The sequence below is a fragment of the Aquila chrysaetos genome, chromosome Z (assembly GCF_900496995.4).
Source record: "Aquila chrysaetos chrysaetos chromosome Z, bAquChr1.4, whole genome shotgun sequence".
NCBI lineage: Eukaryota > Metazoa > Chordata > Aves > Accipitriformes > Accipitridae > Aquila > Aquila chrysaetos.
The window spans coordinates 45,954,805-45,974,407 of record NC_044030.1 but is presented as its reverse complement, the minus strand read 5'-3'; the positions used below and the strand labels follow the sequence as shown (position 1 = coordinate 45,974,407).

At 38.3% G+C, this 19,603-nt stretch overlaps 1 protein-coding gene across 5 annotated transcripts in view; it reads right to left on the bottom strand.

Annotated features, from left to right (window-relative positions):
- Positions 1 to 19,603, bottom strand: part of PRUNE2 (prune homolog 2 with BCH domain) — a 149,175-nt gene that overhangs the window by 110,325 nt on the left and 19,247 nt on the right. For all 5 annotated transcript variants that reach the window (XM_030004451.2, XM_030004453.2, XM_030004452.2 and 2 more), the window contains exons 2-4: positions 7,180 to 7,284; positions 6,511 to 6,713; positions 5,013 to 5,176 (exon numbers count right to left, since the gene is read on the bottom strand). In XM_030004451.2, coding sequence (XP_029860311.1) covers positions 5,013 to 5,176; positions 6,511 to 6,713; positions 7,180 to 7,284 — 472 coding nt within the window. The remainder of the gene's footprint in view (positions 1 to 5,012; positions 5,177 to 6,510; positions 6,714 to 7,179; positions 7,285 to 19,603) is intronic.

Genomic DNA, 19,603 nt, shown 5'->3' with positions numbered 1-19,603 from the left:
ACAGCAAAGGAGTTGAGTGAAGAAGAGTCTTGTATTTCTCCAACTGCAGGAAATAGGAGAACTGGCAGCAGAAAGCTGTGGTTACACCAAGACAGGTTCTAGCAGCCATGTCAGTATCTGGCTGTGATTTTAACAAGTGCCTAAACCACAGCAGCTACACAGCACCAAAAATCATAAGTGTCTGTTTGCTAAAGTAATACATGGATTTCTTTCATACCAATGCAGTTCCACTATAGTGTTGCAGCAGCATTGCTCATGCCAATAAAACTAGCTTAATTCTCCTAAACACATGGATTGGTGGAAGGAAACTTTTACATTTTTTATCTATTCCCCAATGAAAAGGGATGGAAAGGACATACTGCGGCAGCCTACTGTGCATTTCTACAGGTACTGGTGTGCATTTGTCTCCTGCTTTCACATGTGTGAGAAATTCTCAGTTTCTTCAACAGTGAGGCCATCTTGGATTTGATCTCACCTTTGGCAGGACACAGACGTCACTGCAAAGTTGTAAAATCAGAGTATGTTTAGACATGCACTGTACTGCAGCATCTAACTGGAAGCCTTTGCCTTTCACTGCTCAGTTCATCTCAGGGTCAATCGGTTTGCATGTTTTGATGAGAGGTGACATCTTCAAAGAGCAAAGCAAACTTAGAAATTTTGGGATTTATCACTTAATACAAGAATGAAATGCAGTCAGCCTGAAATAATGCCTCATCATAGGCAGACATCTTAGAAAGGTTTTTAAAAGGCTATTTTTCCCGCTTGTCACAGCAATACTGTAGTGCTTGCAATTGCTAACTTTTCTGCTAGGATGAAAGCAAGAAAATGATCCTTCTCAAATTAATAGGGTGTCAGCAAGCCCCAAGATCAATATTTATTCTTCCTTCATTCTTTAATACTATTCTCATCAGCAGGAAAGAAAGGCACATATGTCTTCTCTCCCAAACATCCTCAGCATCCCTGTGAGGGTTAAGGCTCCAGGTAGTTTAGAAAAACAGTTCACTCAAGGTACTTTTGCTTGGCCAAAGGTCAGTACTCCTTTTAGCCATGTGCTCTCTTGTAAGTACCTGCTATAAAAGAGATACATGGGCTCAGAAATCTCCTGCAGATTTTACTGAGTGCTGGTGCAACTCCCCCAGGGTTTCTGAAAGCATAATGGAGGCTGCTCTGTGTGCTGACAAGCACAGAAAAAAGAAATATATAATAGGTAATACAAGATTCAATATTATTTCTTGTGTGCATCACACTACACTACAGATATTTTTTTCCGACGGAGAGGTCACTAGAAAATAGGCTAGGACTCTTAAAAAAAAATGTGCATTTTATTCTTTTCTGCAAAGCAGTTTGGAAGTGGAGCACTAGTTTTGCCAAAAGCAATTGCTGTGCATTAATATTAAACATGATCTAATGAAGGCAGAAGTCGTTTTGGGAAAACATTAAGAACAGCACAAGCATCTCCTGAATTACAAGTTTATGGCTGGGAGAAACAGTACAATGAAAACATAGGCATTTTTCCTGTTGAGGTTTTGTTCCGTGACCTGGAAAAATAAAGGACAGGGAAAAGGGGAAAACCAACAGTCCCTCATGGAAAGCATACCTCAACACTCTCCACCCAAAAAAAAACCCCACGCACCAAAACTGTAAAACGGACCCAAGCAAGCAGTCTTCATTGTAATTAACAGGAAAGCCACAAAGCTGGAATAAAATGTAATTTGGGGGGGAAGGGCAGGGGGTAAGCATTGCCTCCATGAAAACTATTTCCATACATAAAACCAAAAGTACCAGTCCAAATAAGTGCAACATTTGGTGCAGTTCAAAATGCTTTTCTTTCTGGCATACGTATTAAGGATGCACCAATTAGGGAACACGTGAATCATCTGATCGATGTACAAGACAGAACAAAACAAAACAAACAAACAAAAAAAATTGGCATAATTCCCAAAGTCCTTAAAAGGGCATTTCTTAACATTTATCTGGGTGGCTAGAATAACAAACTAATCTCTACTGAAAGTCAGACTGCCCCAAAAGGGCATGAAAAGACCTCAACTATGCAGCTCATAACTAGCAAAAGCAGATCCATATGAAAAAAAAATTGCTGATGTTCTTGCTGTAAATCTGTCTCTATTTACATGTTGCAGCATGCACCTTGTGGCATCCTTCAAGGCCTTATACAAATAAACATAAGGAGGCATTTTTGAGAGTGCACTGACCCAAGGTACCTGACAGTGAGTGCCTGGAATCACATCCTTGCCAGCTGGCTGCAACAGAAAATGTAATGATTCAGCAGTTTAATGGATCTAGAGTTTGGCAACAGTCCCCTTGTAAACATCTCTGGGGAAATAAAATAATACAGGCCTAAGACTCTGGCAGGTTCTATAATTGTTTGCTTCTGGCACAAATCCAGGGACAGCACAAGCTCTAACTTAGGGCAAATACGGCTGTACAACACTGACTCTCCAAGCAGGCTCTATTCAAAGCCCAAGGGTAGAATTAACTTATAGCATGTCTGACAGGGAGACAAAGATACCAGGAAAGCATTCAGCTGAAAAAAAGTCCTTAAATATTAAACTGCCTAAATCAATAATGCTCAGTTTCACAGGAGAAGTCTTTTCTCTTGACTTTGTTTTTTTCAACACAGAGAAGCAGGTGAAGTTTGTTCAGAATTGAAATATGGCAGGTTATAAACATCTGCCTCTGTTACTGAAATTAAAAAAAATTGCTAACAGACTGTGAGAAAAAAGAACTTTGAAAAAGAGGCAACAAATGAAGCTGTCACAGCCACTACGTGATAATTATTAAAACATGAGATATTTGTATTATATTACTAGTCTTCTAGCAAAATACTCACTGGAACGCCAGAAAGTGAAAGATGAGTTCCCAGCTCAGAGACTCAGATGTCAGGATCTCTCAGCTGTTTTATGAAAATAAAGTCCTAATTCTTAGCACTTTGACTTCCACTTCAGCCTTCTGTTCCGAACTTGCCCCAAAATTTATACATACCAACAATACACAGGTTTACGTTGGCAGTAACATAACAAAGTGGGAAAACCCCAGTAGGACCTCCTCATGGGCCCTATGCCCACGGAGTGCCACCAGACAGACGGACCTTCCTGTGAGCCTCTACACACGCATTGACTGGTAGTGAGAATGAAGCAGCCACCCATCCTTCCAGACCATAATATGTGGTCCCTTAATTTCCTATGTTCACAGGTGAGATGAATTCAAAAGCTGTACTTTATGGGCAAGGACTTTGACAGAAGGCCATAATATATAGAGAAACACAAAAGCTAGACTTGGGTAGGTTGTATTTGATCTTTTATTTTCAGACAGCTTGTAGTTTGATCTGCCATCTACATACATTTATATCCAGGACTTTGGGTTTTTTTTAGTCTTGCCAAAACCAGTAACGGGATTCACTGACGTTTCTGAATTTGCAATGGAAGGTTCTTAAGTACTGAAAACCTTTTCTAATTTAAGAGACCCACAAGAGCGCTCACTGTATTGCTTACCCTTCTATACATACAAACTGCATTGTGGGGAGAAGTAAAAAAGCATCAAGTCACAAGTGCAGCTGTGTTTTATTGTCTAGGCTTTGTCAATCATTTCTCATACCATGCAAGAGAAGGTATGCAGGGACTCGCATATCCACTCAGTTCCTCAAACATAAGCTACCAAACACAGTAATTAAAATGAAGTTACTAATTTAAAAAAAAAAAATTAGCTACTGTCTCCCTCAAAACTGGAAGTGCCATCTCTAATGCAAACACTTTCAGTATTTCTCTAATAAAAGCACTTTATTTTAATTTGGATACAGATCAGAAAGACAAAACATGCAGACACTTAGAACCATGTATAGTACTTGAACATGTTCTTGTTCATGATTCAGAGCACTGCCTCCTGACTCTTTCCACCACCAACAGGTATGCTGAGAGATCCCCAAAAGCCCTTTTTGGTTCTGCCTCCAAAATCAATTACTATGCTTGGTCATTTGCCTAAATTCCTGAATAGATGCTCAACAGAAATTTGGAGCTTACAAAAATATTTCATGGCAGGTTTACTAGAGCTTATTAGCATGGAAAGATACTAAAAGAGCAAGCTAAACGCTGTGTTACTGTTAATGCTTCTTCTATGGAAAAATAAAAAAAAATTAAAATTACCTTTTGTAATTTCTCATAACATGCTCATTACACTAGTTATCACAGTGATGAATACAATGACAAGCCAAGACTCCAGTAGCTGCTGAAATCAAGTGTAAGCAAGTTTTCATAATCTTCATTAAACTTGCCCACATTAATTTCTTAAAAGGGCATTTAACAGTTGCACATGAATTAAAACCAAGAACCTTTAAAATTCACTAAACACTATTAACATTCAGTAAGTAAGTTAAAAGCAGCAATCAGTTCTTTTCAATCCCAATTTTGTTTCCAACTGAAGAGTTCTGCTGCAGCAAATAAACTGAAGAAACTAATACAAACAATGAACTATGAAGACAGAAATGAAAATACTTCTGACTGTTGAAGCCCCATCCTTTGTACTCTACCTGGCATACAATACAAAAGAAAAGGAGAGCACAATGAACATTTGGTTACAGCGTTTTTAAACAGTAAAAGTTTCGCATCACACCATCATCCTATAAAAAGCTATCACCATCAGGAGAAGCTTTAACATGTAAATATTAGATTCCAATCCATATTGTTGTCCACAGTGCCCCTGGAATCGAAGAACTGCACAGCTTTTGCAGCTACCCAGCTGGTGTGTCGACAGCTCCATTTAATATTCTTGTCTAGTGATACAGCAAAGACCTCTCATGCCTATTTTTAAATGCACATTTTTAATATTCAATATAATGTTACTCTTTAACAAACTCTTTACTCCCTGCTTCTTTTATGAAGCTTCCTGTGGTCTTTAAAGGGATTGTTAACCAAAGAATGGATCACACTCTTTCTGCATGAGCAGATTCAGAAACAGTCCATTAAACCTTTCAGTATTTAATATAAAGAGTAATCTCTCACCTCTGAGGAGATAAGCCAGTTGCTGAGTGATTAACTCTGGTGCTTCTTGAAGAATCTCCTTTACCACTAAAGAAGACGACGACGCTTCTAACTCCAGGCTGCCGTCACATTGCTCATCTGGATTGATGACTTTGACAACAGCCGATTGCAAACTTTCATCCTCACTATCAAGCAAATTTAAAAATTATATATATATTTCTAGCTGCTTAGACAACCCAGTAAAACAGTGCAAAAAAATTCTTTAAATTCTGGACTATAACACTATTGTTATTGCTCCTTGAAGTCTGCTATAAAGCCAATGAATGTCACAATGAAGTCCTAAAACTGTAATTTTTTTAATGAAGCGTTCACAATGGTTTTATTGCTTGATACATCACTAAGTACTAAGACTTAAATGTTTACATTTCCATTATCAAAATCTTTAAAAATTAGTAATTTGAAAAAGAATATTTCTACATGTACTGAAATTATCACTCTTTATATGGGGGAGATTTTGGATTTTCCCCATTCAGTATTTTGAAACCTTACAAAAGATCTTTTTTTTTGCATTTAGACACTTTATGTTTCTGCTTATAATAGCAATAACAAAGCCAAACTATATTTAATAATATGAAATGCTAATCATAATTCTTTAGAAGGAAAAAACACAGGAAGGGACAGTAATAAAAAAGCAAATCTTATGGATAATTTTTACTTTGGAAAAGTGAATGATGTACTGAGCTGACTGCAGTTAAAGAATCAATAGCTATGAGATTTACGCATATTTCTCATTTTAGATTTTCCCTGCTTTTATTCTAACCTACAAAGCCCTCAGAGTAGGATGGGGCCATAGCACAACAGGATGTTACTTATGTTAAATGAAGTTCTAAAGCGAGTTGGAAGTAAACAGCATCCTTCACTCCAGGCAAGACAGGCAGACCATTATAAAGAGGCTCCCTATAAAAGATTCACTACGGGCTTGTAAATGTTCCCTCTTAAGGACAGGTGTATGGACTGTGGTCTTTCACAGAGCAACTCTGAGCCTCTGTCACCAAGGACATTTTGAGAAAAATGCTGTAGTTTGTAAGGACTGCAATAATCTAGCAACCAACTTAACACCACTTATGCAAGTGTGCTGGCCATCTCCAAATCAATGTCACAGTCTTAATGCCTTTAGTGAAAGCTAACGAAGAAGCAGGAAGAAAATCTGATCTCTTATTTATTGGTCACAGGAAACTTCCAGACTATGTAATCTAAACTGAACTAAACTATCTAATCTAAGCTGGTGAAAATGCAAAGTCCTTAAAAGAGGGAATTCCATTAAAAGTGATGGAAAGATGACTATTTAGTTTGTTACATTTATCGGACATAGTTAGAGACAAAATATATTTTAACTTCTTTTTTTTTTCCTCTGTGTTAACACAGCAATACCAATATTAATGCAGAAAATATTTAAAATACAATTTTTAAAACAGCTCAAACCTGCATAAGCCATCTTGTTGTACATACAATGCAATACCTTGTCAGCATGTTGCTGTTTACAAGTGTTAAAGACAACTTCCCTTCAGCATTCAGCTGGTGCAAATTGATTTCATCTCGGAAGATATGGAATGACTCCGGGATATTCAGCTCCTCCAATATAAATCTTGTCTCTGTGAAGTAGCTAAAATCTCTTCTTGGTATGTTCAACACGGGTAAGCAAAGAACGTCAGGAGGACTGACCTGTAAGGTAGGTGTCCATTTGTCAGAGTTGCATAAAATAAGACCTGTTTTTTTATTAGGAAGGTGTTTTAATAGAGCGAGCAATTAGAAACAGTCTGAATTTTCTGTTTGTTTTTTTCCCCCTTTTATTTCATTTTTTAAAAAACATCTGTTGCTTTTTTCTTGTTCTTCTTTCTCTGTTTGCCTCCCACAGAATCACTGGGAAACCAAGAAGGAGAAAGGAAAAAGAATGATATACAGGGGTGATTTTTTGCTGCTATTGAATAAGCCACCTAATACTCGCTCATTAATTTTTCTATAGAAAGAAACGTACGTTGTTCCTATTTAAAAATCTCACCTCTGATTATAACAAAATCATTGTCTAGAATAATGTTTTTACAGTATGTTTTAATTGACTTAACAATAAGGTGTCTGTAACAACCTGGAGCAAATGAGTTAAGACCACTCAGTCCATTTTTACCATTACCTTGTCGAGAAAGTAGGCATAGGCCAGAGTAGAAATGAGCGAATCCAAATCACAGGATTTATTCCCAAGAACAACATGGACTTTCTCCAGGCGTTTGCTCCTGTTCTGTAACACATTAGAAGACAACTGCAATGAGTGACAATGATGAGAAAAAACAAATCCCGATCACCAAGACACTTCAAAAGACAAGTTAAATATCGGGCATTGTCCTCAGTTGTAGCGCTTTTCACCACTGGCTGAAGGAATGCACTTACTGTTGGGTCAGACATGTTGCCCTGGATTCATAGCTCCCAAGAAAGCCAAGAAATCTGAATTTCATAAGAGACCCCGGTTTAGAACCCAAACAAGATCTAACCTGACAGAATTCCCATTAGCAGCAAAGTAACAGATAAGCAGCTTCATGTGTATGTGGAAAAAGCTTTTGAAAACACCTCACTAGTCTAATAAGAAAAGCAGTCCCAAAGAGTGTGGCAATACACACAGCAAACTATACATAGCAAGTTGTAATTTTAATCTTCCCTTTTTTCTTTGCCTAGCTGAAATCAGTAACTAGACAAAGAAAGTGGCTTTCACCCTGACTCATCAGAAGCTGAACACACTCAGTGAAGCACTAAGGGCTTTGAGTTGTTCTCACTTGCAATGGGAACTGAGTCTGTTCTGTGTTTAATAAAATTGGGAGCCTTCCAAACATGAGAAAAAGTAAAGACAGACAAACTGTGGGAAAGCAAAATATTGCAGGGAAATGTCTGCCTTCTTCATAATTGCACACACAAAATGTAAGGTGATGTTTTCCTCTTGTGCACATCATTAATGTCAAGCTAGCTCCACGGAAATATTCCAGTTTATTTTCTTTTAATGAGGTATGTTTCTTAATTTGAGAAACATCTGACTGACATTAAGGTAGATGTTTCAGAACCAAACATATGCAATTAAATACTTTTGTTGTTGTCGTACACAAACTGATGTACTTTTTGGTATTTTGAATTAGGATTCTGGATATCAAATAAAATTTTAATCCTTCAACAGAAGTATATAATTAGTATATTATCTTCAGTAACTATAAACGGGCAATTTTTTTTAAACTAACCTTTTTTCTCTGTGTCTAATCTTACCTCTATCTAGATATAAGGAGGAAACTTAGTTCTTTTTCCCTTATATGGAACACAGCCATCAAAATACCTTTGGGTAATAAAACCAGAACACGTATCCTCCATTCCCTATGTATTGGGAAAGACAGACAGCTTTCTGAACAGTACAGTGTCTGGCACAGATATGTTCATTTAAGCTGTAGGCCTTCACCAGCAATGAACTGTCTCCATCTTCCTCTTTTCAATATATTTTTTTGTCATATTGTTCTTCTGCAGCATACATTTCTGACTGATCTGCTACCCTAAAGAATGAAAATAAAGTTCATATGCTCATCATTTTTTTGGTATTATTCAGTGTATAGAAGTCTTTTTCTTTAGGTTCACCATAACTGCATAGCAAATGACTTAACCCTGAAAAAGAAGGAAACTGAATGAACTGACAAATTCATTATTAAATCTACAAAGTCACCCACCTCCAGGAATCCAGTGCAAACAACAATACAAAAAATTTCAAGCATCTGATGCTGTTCTATATCTACATATTCTGTACCTATAAAATTATTTGCTTCCTGTTGCTCACACTCCACAAAACACCACCCCATATAGAACTAGCAAGGATCCTCAACAGTCATCTGGGTTTCAGTGACAAATGTCAGACCTATTCATGTCATTGGGTACGAGTGTTTTCTTTTGAAAAATTAAGAAATTTTTTGTGTTGTCTTTGGAACTCATTCTCTCAAGCACTAAAATCTGCACACTTTTTTTTTTTACAACAACAATTTACAAATGTTAGCTGTAGCTTTGTTAAAGTCACATTAGCTGTAGCCTTGTTACACAGGTATATTGCAGTTCTAAAATCTGTAGAAAATCATGTGGGAAGAGAAGTACCAAAGATGGAAAACCCTCTTTGTCTTAACAGCTGTTTAAAAGAAAAAGAAGAACTCACATTTCTAAAAAAAAACAAACCACCCAAACAACCCAGCATCTTTCACTCCTTTGTATGTGCCATCATGCCCCCCCCCAACCCCCCCAATTACCTCTTCAGGAATGGAGACAGAACAATTACACAAAAATTGAAGAATTCCAAGGCTGAAAGTTTCTGAACCCTACACTTGACTTCTGCAGACATGAAAAAAGCACAGCTATAAAAGAGCAGAATACAAAAAGAACATAGCAGAGCAAGCAAGCTATGGAGAACGTATCTTTGTAATCCAAACAGGTCAACCAGCCATCTGAGGACTGATTTTTTTAAGTCCAGCACACCAGAATTTCATCAACACATATGAACCAGAACAGACTGTGGAAGGACAAGCCATCTCCTCAGACTGTTCTCAAGGGCTTAACAAGAATTCTGAGATGGAGCTTATTAAGCTGAGTTTCCAATATGACAGTAAGCAGACTAACAGTGAGAGGGTGTATTTCTTGGTCAGGCTGTTAATATACTGTCACTCCAAACAACTGCTGGTTTCTTCCAGAGTATTTCTGCCTAAGACAAACATGCAGTTGAGGTAACCTACTAGCTACTGCCAACTCTTTCCCCAAGGAAAGGGAAGGAAAAACAAATTTCTGAAGGCGTTCAGGGGTTTCTGTTGCACGCTGCCTTTCTCTGGTCACTCCAGAGAGGATATATTTTTGTTTCTTCCACTACAATTGCTTATTTTAATCACTGTACCCCTCCCTGAGTAAGAATCTGTGCATTTGAACAAAACTACCCCATTTCACTCCCTAATCTCTCATTTGTGACTTTTAGCAAATGTTTTTGCAATGGGGTTTTTCTAATTCAAAATGACAGCTATTCTACTAATGTTAAAATACAAAGTCAACCTGTAAGCTTTCTTAACAAGTAATTCAAGTTCCTATTTCACAGATTTCAAGGCCAAATTTGGCCACAACAAACATCAAAGAAAGTCTCTGCTTCACATTCTGATGATGTAAGACACACTGACAAGAGAGAAAATTGATAGTCCACATCTTGTTTCATCAGTCTGAAGAATTTTCTTCATTAAAAGAAGTGTGAAAGCATGACTTTTGAAGAAGTGCCTTCCAATACCAAATCATGTATTACCAAACTAATTATTAATAAAATAAATTGATATTATTAATCAAATTAATTTCCTCTCCCCATATGTAGCTCCCTGAGGGCCTTTTTAGTATCTTACTACTACATATTAATAATAACCTTCCAAAAAGTATATCTCCATAAAAGCAACCCTGAAGCATGTCCTCCCAGAGCCATCCAAGCTTATTATCTTATAGGCCTGAGACTGCTTCTTCTTCCATCATCTCAGATACAACTAGTTTGCACAGTCTACTGCTTGCTCACCAGCCAGCTAGGAGAAAAGCAGGCACATGGATGTGAGGCTTCCTCTTCCAGGTCTCTCCAAACGAAGACCCCAGCAGAGAAGCCCACAATTGGGAAGACGAAGCTTTAGATCCATAAATGCTGTGAGACTTAGCTGCCATAGGACTAAAATGTGATTAACTCCTGCAGCTACCACAGGTAAACCTGAGAGGAATCATGAAGCCTCAATTTCTCTGAGAATTAAAAAATTTAAGCAGTTGATGATGAAACTGGAACTCAAATTAAACTACATAAGAGACCACTGATCTCTCTTAGTGCTGATGGGTTTTTGTTTAGCTAGATTAAAAAGAAGTTGTCAAATGCATAAACACTGGATGCCTGGGATAAAACGAATTAAAGAAATGATGTGTCACTCTCAGATGACATCAGTCAGGATAACTCAATTCAGATCAGACCTGCACAGATCAACATTCACTTATCGTGCCTAAAAAAGAGATTTATAAACATTAAGCTACTTCTGCAATCTAGTAAGAGATCTCTTCTGATACTCTGATAATTACGGTGAAGAAACTCTCATATCTGCCCAGTTTTGTTGTCTTCAATCACATAAAAGCATTAGTATGGCAACTGTATCTTTATGCAACTGCAGTCAAAAAAACCTTTTATTGGTTCTTACTTGCATCAAGCAGCTGATTCATTCAGACATACTGCATATACTGGCAATCAGGTTTGCAAAAACCTTGGCTAGGGCTTATTACTACAGTGATTCATCACATTACAATATCCCTGTCAAAAATTACATTGTCTCTTCTTTTTTTCTTCTGTTAATGCAGAAGCTGAAATGATCTTGCAAAGTAAGAAATACTGAAGACATTTTCTAGCATAAACAGGAACCCCTACAAAACACTCAGTGTCTTAAGGCAAAAAATTTTGTTCTTTTCGCTCACCTTCATACACCCTCACCAGCACACACACACGCATGCACAGCCACACACAGCCTTGCTTTCTGAGCCACTATTTTCTTTTTGTCTCAAATCTCACTGGATCTTCTGTCCTTCAACTGCAACAAAATCACTACATTTTGCTGCATGGGATGGGACAGTACTTGTCAAGGATAGCAATTCTTTGAAGGAAGAAGCTATATGGCTCAACAGAAGCATATTAACAAAGAAGCTGCAGAGTCACGTAATAATACAGTGTCAGATACAACGCTGAAAGCTTTTCCAACCTTGTGGCTGAAGCACTAACAAGGGAGCATGGCTGCGCAGACATACTTAGCTTTCCTGGAGATGCATGGGGAAAAAGCCTAACCACCTGGACCAAGGACAATATAGTAATAAATACTGAAACTGAGATTTCAAGTCATTTACTTACATGAGAGAAGATTTTTGTACCTTTTCAATAGCTTTGGAATTGTACCTCCAACCCAGAGGTACTATTTATTGAGTGGTCATTTTGGAGTACATCCTGCATTTGCCTCATAGTATCAGGCAGTATTATACTTCCATCGGCCTGAGGGCTTTTAAGTTGATCATCCTTCTCAGTTGTCAAAGAAATGGCTTTAAGCCAAGGCAAAGTTAATTTAATATTTTATGCAAAGTTCAAATTAGTTTAAGATTTCATAAGTCTTTTCACAAGAAAGCTTTATACTGGCCTGGAAAAAAAAGAAGGTCTCTTACCCTGGTAAGTCTTTGTTTTGTCTTATTTTTGAGGACAGAAGAAAAACTATTTTATTTCTCTGCCCCTGCAGTATCACATTTATCATGTACAGTATATAATATATACTGTAGTTTATTGTAATAGTTGTAAAACACACAGTTACCTAGTGGATTCTTCCCTAAGTAACATAATTTAATAGAGAAAATTTCAAGTGCACCACATTTTAATCATCACCTGTTAGATCTTTATTGTACAATGTTGCTTTACTTATGGATCTAAAAAAAAGCTTTTACAGCAAACATCAATCCCACTAGCATAATAAAATACAATAAAGCAGAAGGGCAATTTTCTAAATCCACACCATCTGCTTTTATATGGAAGACACAGCCTTACAAAAAAGATAAACAAGTGGAAGGGTCATAAAAATTCAATGCCGCTGTTAGAAATGGTTGGATAGGCATAAAATATCACCTAATATTTTGTGTTGAATGAGATCTGATGACAAAAGACTATGACTAGTCTATAACAAAGTTGTCGCACCTTAGTTGTCATGCATATAGAATTTACCTGGCGCCTAACTGATACACATACTTTACCCGGTCTGTCCTGCACTCCCCTCTCTGACAGTGACTGCACTTCCCACAGGATGTTGAACACAGCCTTGCTGAACAAGCATTACTGTCTTCTGAAGTTAATACTTTAAAAGCCATATTTAAGAGTCAAGAGTTTGCTAAAGGGAGTTTTATTTTAAAATGACGTTTCCCAAAATCACACTGTTCTATAGAAGCATGCTGATCCTTCAAAATGAATAATGGAAATGAAGCAGGTTAGCTATCTGGCATGCCAGCCAGGCAAGCAAGTCCTGTCCCTACATTGTTCCTGGAATTTCCAGAAGACAGGAGCTCTCTTTTCCAGTCATTTCTAATCAAGAATTGGCATGGTCAGCTATTGCTGCTGAGAATTCAGTTCAATATTTCTGCATTATGAACAGGCTCTGATTTGGCATTCTGCAGACAGACAAACTTCATACTATTCGAGAAAGAATTCCTACGAACTGCAAACACCTACTCTCTTTTCACTTTTAATTAATTTACAGAATATAACTGCATGCCAGTCTGCTCTACTTGTCTTTGAAATAACTTCTAACTTACCACTCACATTTATTCACATTGCAAAAAATAAAAATGAACAATGATTTCTACATGTAATTTTCATTTGAAAAAGAATAGTTGGAGTAATCAAATAATGCAGAGATGCCATTTAAATATCACAAGAAGAACACAGAATTAAAAACATCAATCAAAATCTTGTTGGCTCCTTTTAAAATTAGATTTATTCCATCAATTGGTTTGGCATCGATTTTCCACCACGTTTTATAAGCTTTCCATGTTCAAACTCTCTTGCTTCTCCCAATTTTTGCCTCTAGGGCCAACTGTTGAGACACCACTTCTAGTGGATCATGGGGTACAAGTATACGGTATACCCAATAGTATCTGGTTTTCAAAATGGGTCATACATAGGGTACACATACATGCCCATGTTCACACACATATTGGAAGCATGACTTTGGCACCACGTTTTGATCCTAATTTTGCTGTTACATCAAGATAAAGCTCCCATTAAATTAGACAGGTATTAAATATGCTTTGTCTTAGGGAATTAAAGAAACCTAAGTTTTTATGATACAAGATTAACAAAGTGAGGAGGGGACAAACTTATTTAAATGACCTTAGGCTCAGTAAAGGTATCACATTGCTCTTCCTGCCAAGACGAAACAGGATATACTCTTGCATGGCTGAAAAAGGAAAATGTTCCCAGCAGAATGATCATTTAAGCTTGAATCAGCAGTACTTCAACAGCCTGTCGATAGGATTCTCTATCATAGAAGTTACTAAAGTAAAAATCAAAGTTCCCCTCTTCCTTTCATGCCGCATTAACTCATTTGTTTTTCAAATTAATGTGTTCTATGTGGGATTAGAGCTCTCACCTAATACCTGAGTATCAGCAATACAGCATACAACAGTTCGGCTCTGCAAAAGAACAAGCTATATTCCTATACTAGGTTATCTTTAGTGTCTAAAGCCAGTCACAGCATACCTTTGAATTTTCAGCTCAAGTTACTTGACTCCTCTTCCCTCTCCTTCCCCACTTGGCACTTAACATGCAAAGGTGAGAATGGGATGCCTATTGGTTTACAAGACTTGATAGTATTCATCTCCTTTAGGAATTGTTTGGCTTCCTACAGGATCGGGGTGTCCCTTGAGATAATAAAAACAAATGAGTTAAAAGTAGGGAGCACGTTTACCCAAGGAGCAGAATGCCCCTGTCAGATTAATTGTATCAGTTCTGTGGTGTGTCAAGAGGTGACCGGTACCAATAATCCCCTACATTAGACACTGCAGAAGTTTAATGAATTATAGAGAGCAAAGAGAAACTGTATTGGAGAAAAAGGGTGATTTCTTTTGGTGAAGGCAAGGGAATTCAGCTCAAATAATGTAGCTCATTTACGTGCCTCTGTCATAGACTTAACATTTGACCTCAGAGTGTTTAAGAAGCTTAGATTCTTCTTTAAAATAGTGAAAGCAATATTGCAACTGAGAATATAGGAGGCACTTAACCACTGTGCTGTACAGGAGCTTTTGGAGTTGAGCTTGATGTTTCTGAAGTCAGTGTAGCCCTTAGGTCATATGCATGAAGTTGAACAGGAGACCATACCCTGAAGTAAGCCAACAGCCCAACAGAAATACCATTAGTGATCATATAATAAGACAATTTTCTGAGTTTGTATGGACAAGAAATAAGCAGGTTTTACTCTGTTCTTCCCTTTTTTATTTAATTGCATCATCTTGCAATCTCAATGTTTCTTCTAGATTTTTATCAATGTGCTAGAGATAATATTTGTGACTATACTGCACTCAAATACAAACATTACACAGAGCTACATTTTCACATTTTCATTTTGTTTCAGATCTTCTGTGTAAACTTCTGTCTCCTCTTCATCATGAACTATATTTTAAGTGTTTCACGACAAAGAAGTAGTCCACACTAATAATAAAATCTTAGACACCATCTTCCCATCAGTGACTGTATTGGGTTTGCATGGCAAGGTTTTGGTAGCAAGGGGGTGTTACAGGGGTGGCTTCTGTGAGAAGATGCCAGAAGCTTCCCCCATGTCTGACAGAGCCAATGCCAGCTGGCTCCAAGACAGACCTGCTGCTGGCCAAGGCTGAGCCCGTCAGTGATGGTGGTAGCACCTCTTGGATAGCATATTTAACAAGGGGAAAAAAAACCCTAGGCAATTGCAGCCAAAGAGAGGACTGAGAACATGTAAGAGAAACAGCCCTGCAGATCCCCAGGTCAGTGAAGAAGGAGGGGGAGGAGATGCTCCAGGCATGGGAGCAGAGATTCCCCTGCAGCCTGTGGGGAAGACCATGGTGAGGCAGGCTGTCCTCCTGCAGCCCATGGAGGTCCACGGTGGAGCAGATATCCACCTGCAGCCGGTGGAGGACCCCACGCCGGAGCAGGTGGCTGCCCAAAGGAGGCTGTAACCACATGGGAAGCCTGTGCTGGAGCAGGCTCCTGGCAGGACCTGAGGACCTGTGGAGAGAGGAGCCCACGCTGGAGAAGGTTTGCTGGCACGACTTGTGACCCTGCAGGGGACCCACGCTGGAGCAGTCTGGGCCTGAAGCACTGCAGCCTGTGGAAAGGACCCACGCTGGAGCAGTTTGTGAAGAACTGCAGCCCGTGGGAAGGATTCACACTGGAGAAGGTCGTGGAGGACTGTCTCCTGTGGGAGGGACCCCATGCTGGAGCAGGAGAAGAGTGTGAGGAGTCCTGCCCCTCAGGAGGATGACGTAGCAGAGACAATGTGTGATGAACTGACCCCAATCCCCACCGCCAGCGGGGTAGGTAGAGAATCTGGGAGTGAAGCTGTGCCGGGGAAGAAGGAAGGGGTGGGGGGAAGGTGTTTTGAGATTTGGTTTTATTTCTCATTACCCTACTCTGGTTGATTGGTAAAAAATGAAATTAATTTTCCTCAAGTCGAGTCTGTTTTGCCTGTGATAGTAATTGCTGAGTGATCTCTCCCTGTCCTTATCTCGGCCCATGAGCTTTTCATTATATTTTCTCTCCCATGTTTAGCTTTGTCACTCCCCTGGAGTGAGAGACCAGCTTTGGTGGGCACCTGCCCACCTGCCACATGCTCCAGCCAGGGTCAACTCACCACAGTGACTTATCCTAAAATGTATTACACACCTTCAGTTGAGAGAGAAAATCATAGCTGGAAGAGATAATCAGGACGCCAAAGTAACTTACAATTTTGCCTTTCTTGTTCAACAGGTTTTTATCATACTATAATTCTAAAATGTCTTTGGCATTCTCTGGTAAGATTGCCTCAGAAAAGATGCAGGGTTTTTTTTTTTTTTCCCTCTAGTATTATTTTAGTCACTATTTCTTTTTCCACACTGAAAATCAGAAACCAGTTAACAAGTACTCCTCTGCTGTCATTTATGCCCGCTGCAAACACCATTCCCCAAAAGAATTTTCCCATACCCCTTTTTTGTTATCGGCAGCTTCTTTTTCCAAGAGGGAATTCTATTACTGTAACATGTTTAAGTCCAAGTGTCTTTGTGAGAGATAGATGTTGGGTTGATTTGCTGCAGAAGCTGAGCACAGATTAAAAATTATCTTGCAACACTGTGCTTGTTAGTGAAATGACAGTGCACTAAGAAATGAACACTCGGGATGAAACTTGATTTTACAAAAACAATCTATTTTCAGATTTGGGATGTTATGAGAATAGAAACATATGCTCCATTTTGAGAAGGCACTGCCTTTTACTCATACAGTAATTGGTTACGTCTATACTGTTTAGATCCCTGAATTGCCCTCACCATAATACTAATATCAGAGCCATATACGTATTGAATATGAGCAAAAGAAAATGCATAATCACATTCTTGTATTACTTCTAACATTCATATGCTTTTCAGCATATGTCTAGTCACTAATAAACTTAGACCTTGTGCTGCTTTAATGTCTAACACTCTTTTTTACATGGGTGACATTAAAATAGTAGAAAATTGGAAGTTATTTAGTTAGTAAGTTAGGCTGGGGACAGAAGGGATAAGGTACGTCTTGAATCCATACGCAAAGGATGTAATCCATACATCAGAAATCTCCATGTGTGGAGTGATCCTCTTTCTCTGATCATTTGGTCTGTGAGTTTCCAGTCTGCTCATGAAATCCAAAGAGGTCAGTAATACAATGACCCACTGAGCACTGCTTGGAGCAGTCTGAAACCACCTTGGTCAGTTTGTTTGAGCATGAAATCCAATTCAGCTGTTCTGCACCATGGCACACCCTCTCCTCCAGCACAATGCAAAAGACATAGCCCAACACCTATGTCAATATTGTTGAACTCAGACCTTCACACACACCAAGATGACTGGGGTCTTCTCAGTCAACTGTGTTCTCTTTTGGATTGGCCATCTTCTCCCAGAGTATAATCAGTGTAAAAATGTAGTGCTGGTGTCTCCAAAGTCAGACACACGAGATTTAAGGGCTGACCCTGCATTCCATCAGCTAATGCCAGTGTATTTCTTCAGAAGTCAATAATCTTTGACATTATCATGTATTTTGCCTTTTCTGCATTCCACGTTCCTATGCACATTCCTCTTGTTGTGATGGCAAGCAGCCTACACAGAGCTTTCCAAATTACTCTTAGGTGACAAAGTATGTTTCAGCATAAACATTACCCAAAATCTTTCCTGAATCAGACTTCCCCATCTATCCCTGAAGCATTAAGAAGGCATTCAAACATATTTCCTTCATACCATTTGGCTCACTGCAGATTTTTTTGCTGTGTTTTAAGCACACTATTGACTGCATTAAATAACCTCATAATCACATTTAAAGGCTTAGTGATCTAGTGCCACCAATGTACTAAAATATATGATAACAAATGCAGTCAGCATTTTCCATACCATATGCTTGTAAATGTTATTCTGCAGGGAACCAATTAAAACTATGGAAAATTTGGAACACAGACATATGGAACAAAACAAAGCAACTTATCTTGTCACCATGGTGCTTGCTCAGTACATCGATTAGGGAATGGTGATATTATAGGACAAACAAATGCCACTTTAATTAAAGTGTGCTGAAAGGCAATATGCAGTAGCTAATCCAAAACATTTATTTTTGCTGTGCTGATGTTAGTTTTCCTTCTAATGAGATAGAACAGGTAAAATACACTCCTGTAAAAACAAAAAATCCACAAATATTTCTGAAGAAATGCAACACTAGTCCTAACTTACTGAAAATTTTCCTCTTTTAACATTCAGTGAGAAAAGGGTAGGAAACTGAAATGGAGTGTTTGGGTTTCAGGGAAAACCTTTACAATACTGTTAAGGATTTAAGATTTTTCAGGAAAAAAAAAGTTTGAGCATGGACTTATTTCTTAAATGTCTTTCTATGAAAATGTAGTGCACCAGGGAAAACACTAAATCTAATCCTTGTATTTGTCCAGTGCAATTGACAATGGAAAAATCATAAAAGACCTGGAAGAAACAGCAATGACTTTGAAAAATATCCTCCAGAGGAAGCAAAAAGTTATCAGGAAGTGGAATCACGATTGCCTCCTACACCTGGGGCAAGCTGGGAAAGATATATAGAAGGGAATACGCTCAAATCTGCCTTTCCCATTCCTTCTTGCACTTCAGAGTTCAGCGCTGCAACAGTTGGAAGTCCCACAAAGCACCACAGTGCCTATTACAAAGATTCCCCGCAAAAGTAAGAACCTATAGGTTCCATATTTGGAGTAAGACTCTTGCCTTATTTACTATTGTATAGTGCCAGTGACACTTTGAACTGACATACAGATGATAATACTGCAAACAATATTTATGGTGATGATTATTATTGCCTCTCTGAACCTCAGCTCCATTTCACATTATATTGTCTTGACGTAGAACATATGTGTACCTAATCCATGTTTTAAATTTAATGCACTAGGACAATTGGTACAGACAAAAAAGAAACAACTTAGGTTAATTCTGCTGGTCATAACAGTAATGTTCCAGCCCAGCCAAGATCTGTCAAGAACTACAGTACAATAAACACATCTTTCTTTTATAGAACTATAGCCAGATTGTCACTGTAGCTACCAAAAAAACTCCCATCTCAAACAGAGGTGAGAGCTTCTGTAATGGTAAGTAGCCTATTGATTCCACAGACAGACTTTATGTGGCACAGTAGTTCAATTTTATCTCATAGAAGATATGTTATATAGAGAACCATAGAAATAGAGAGTATATAGTATTAAAGATGATTTTCATGGTGAGCATATCAACTATCACTTTATAAGTATTGAAAA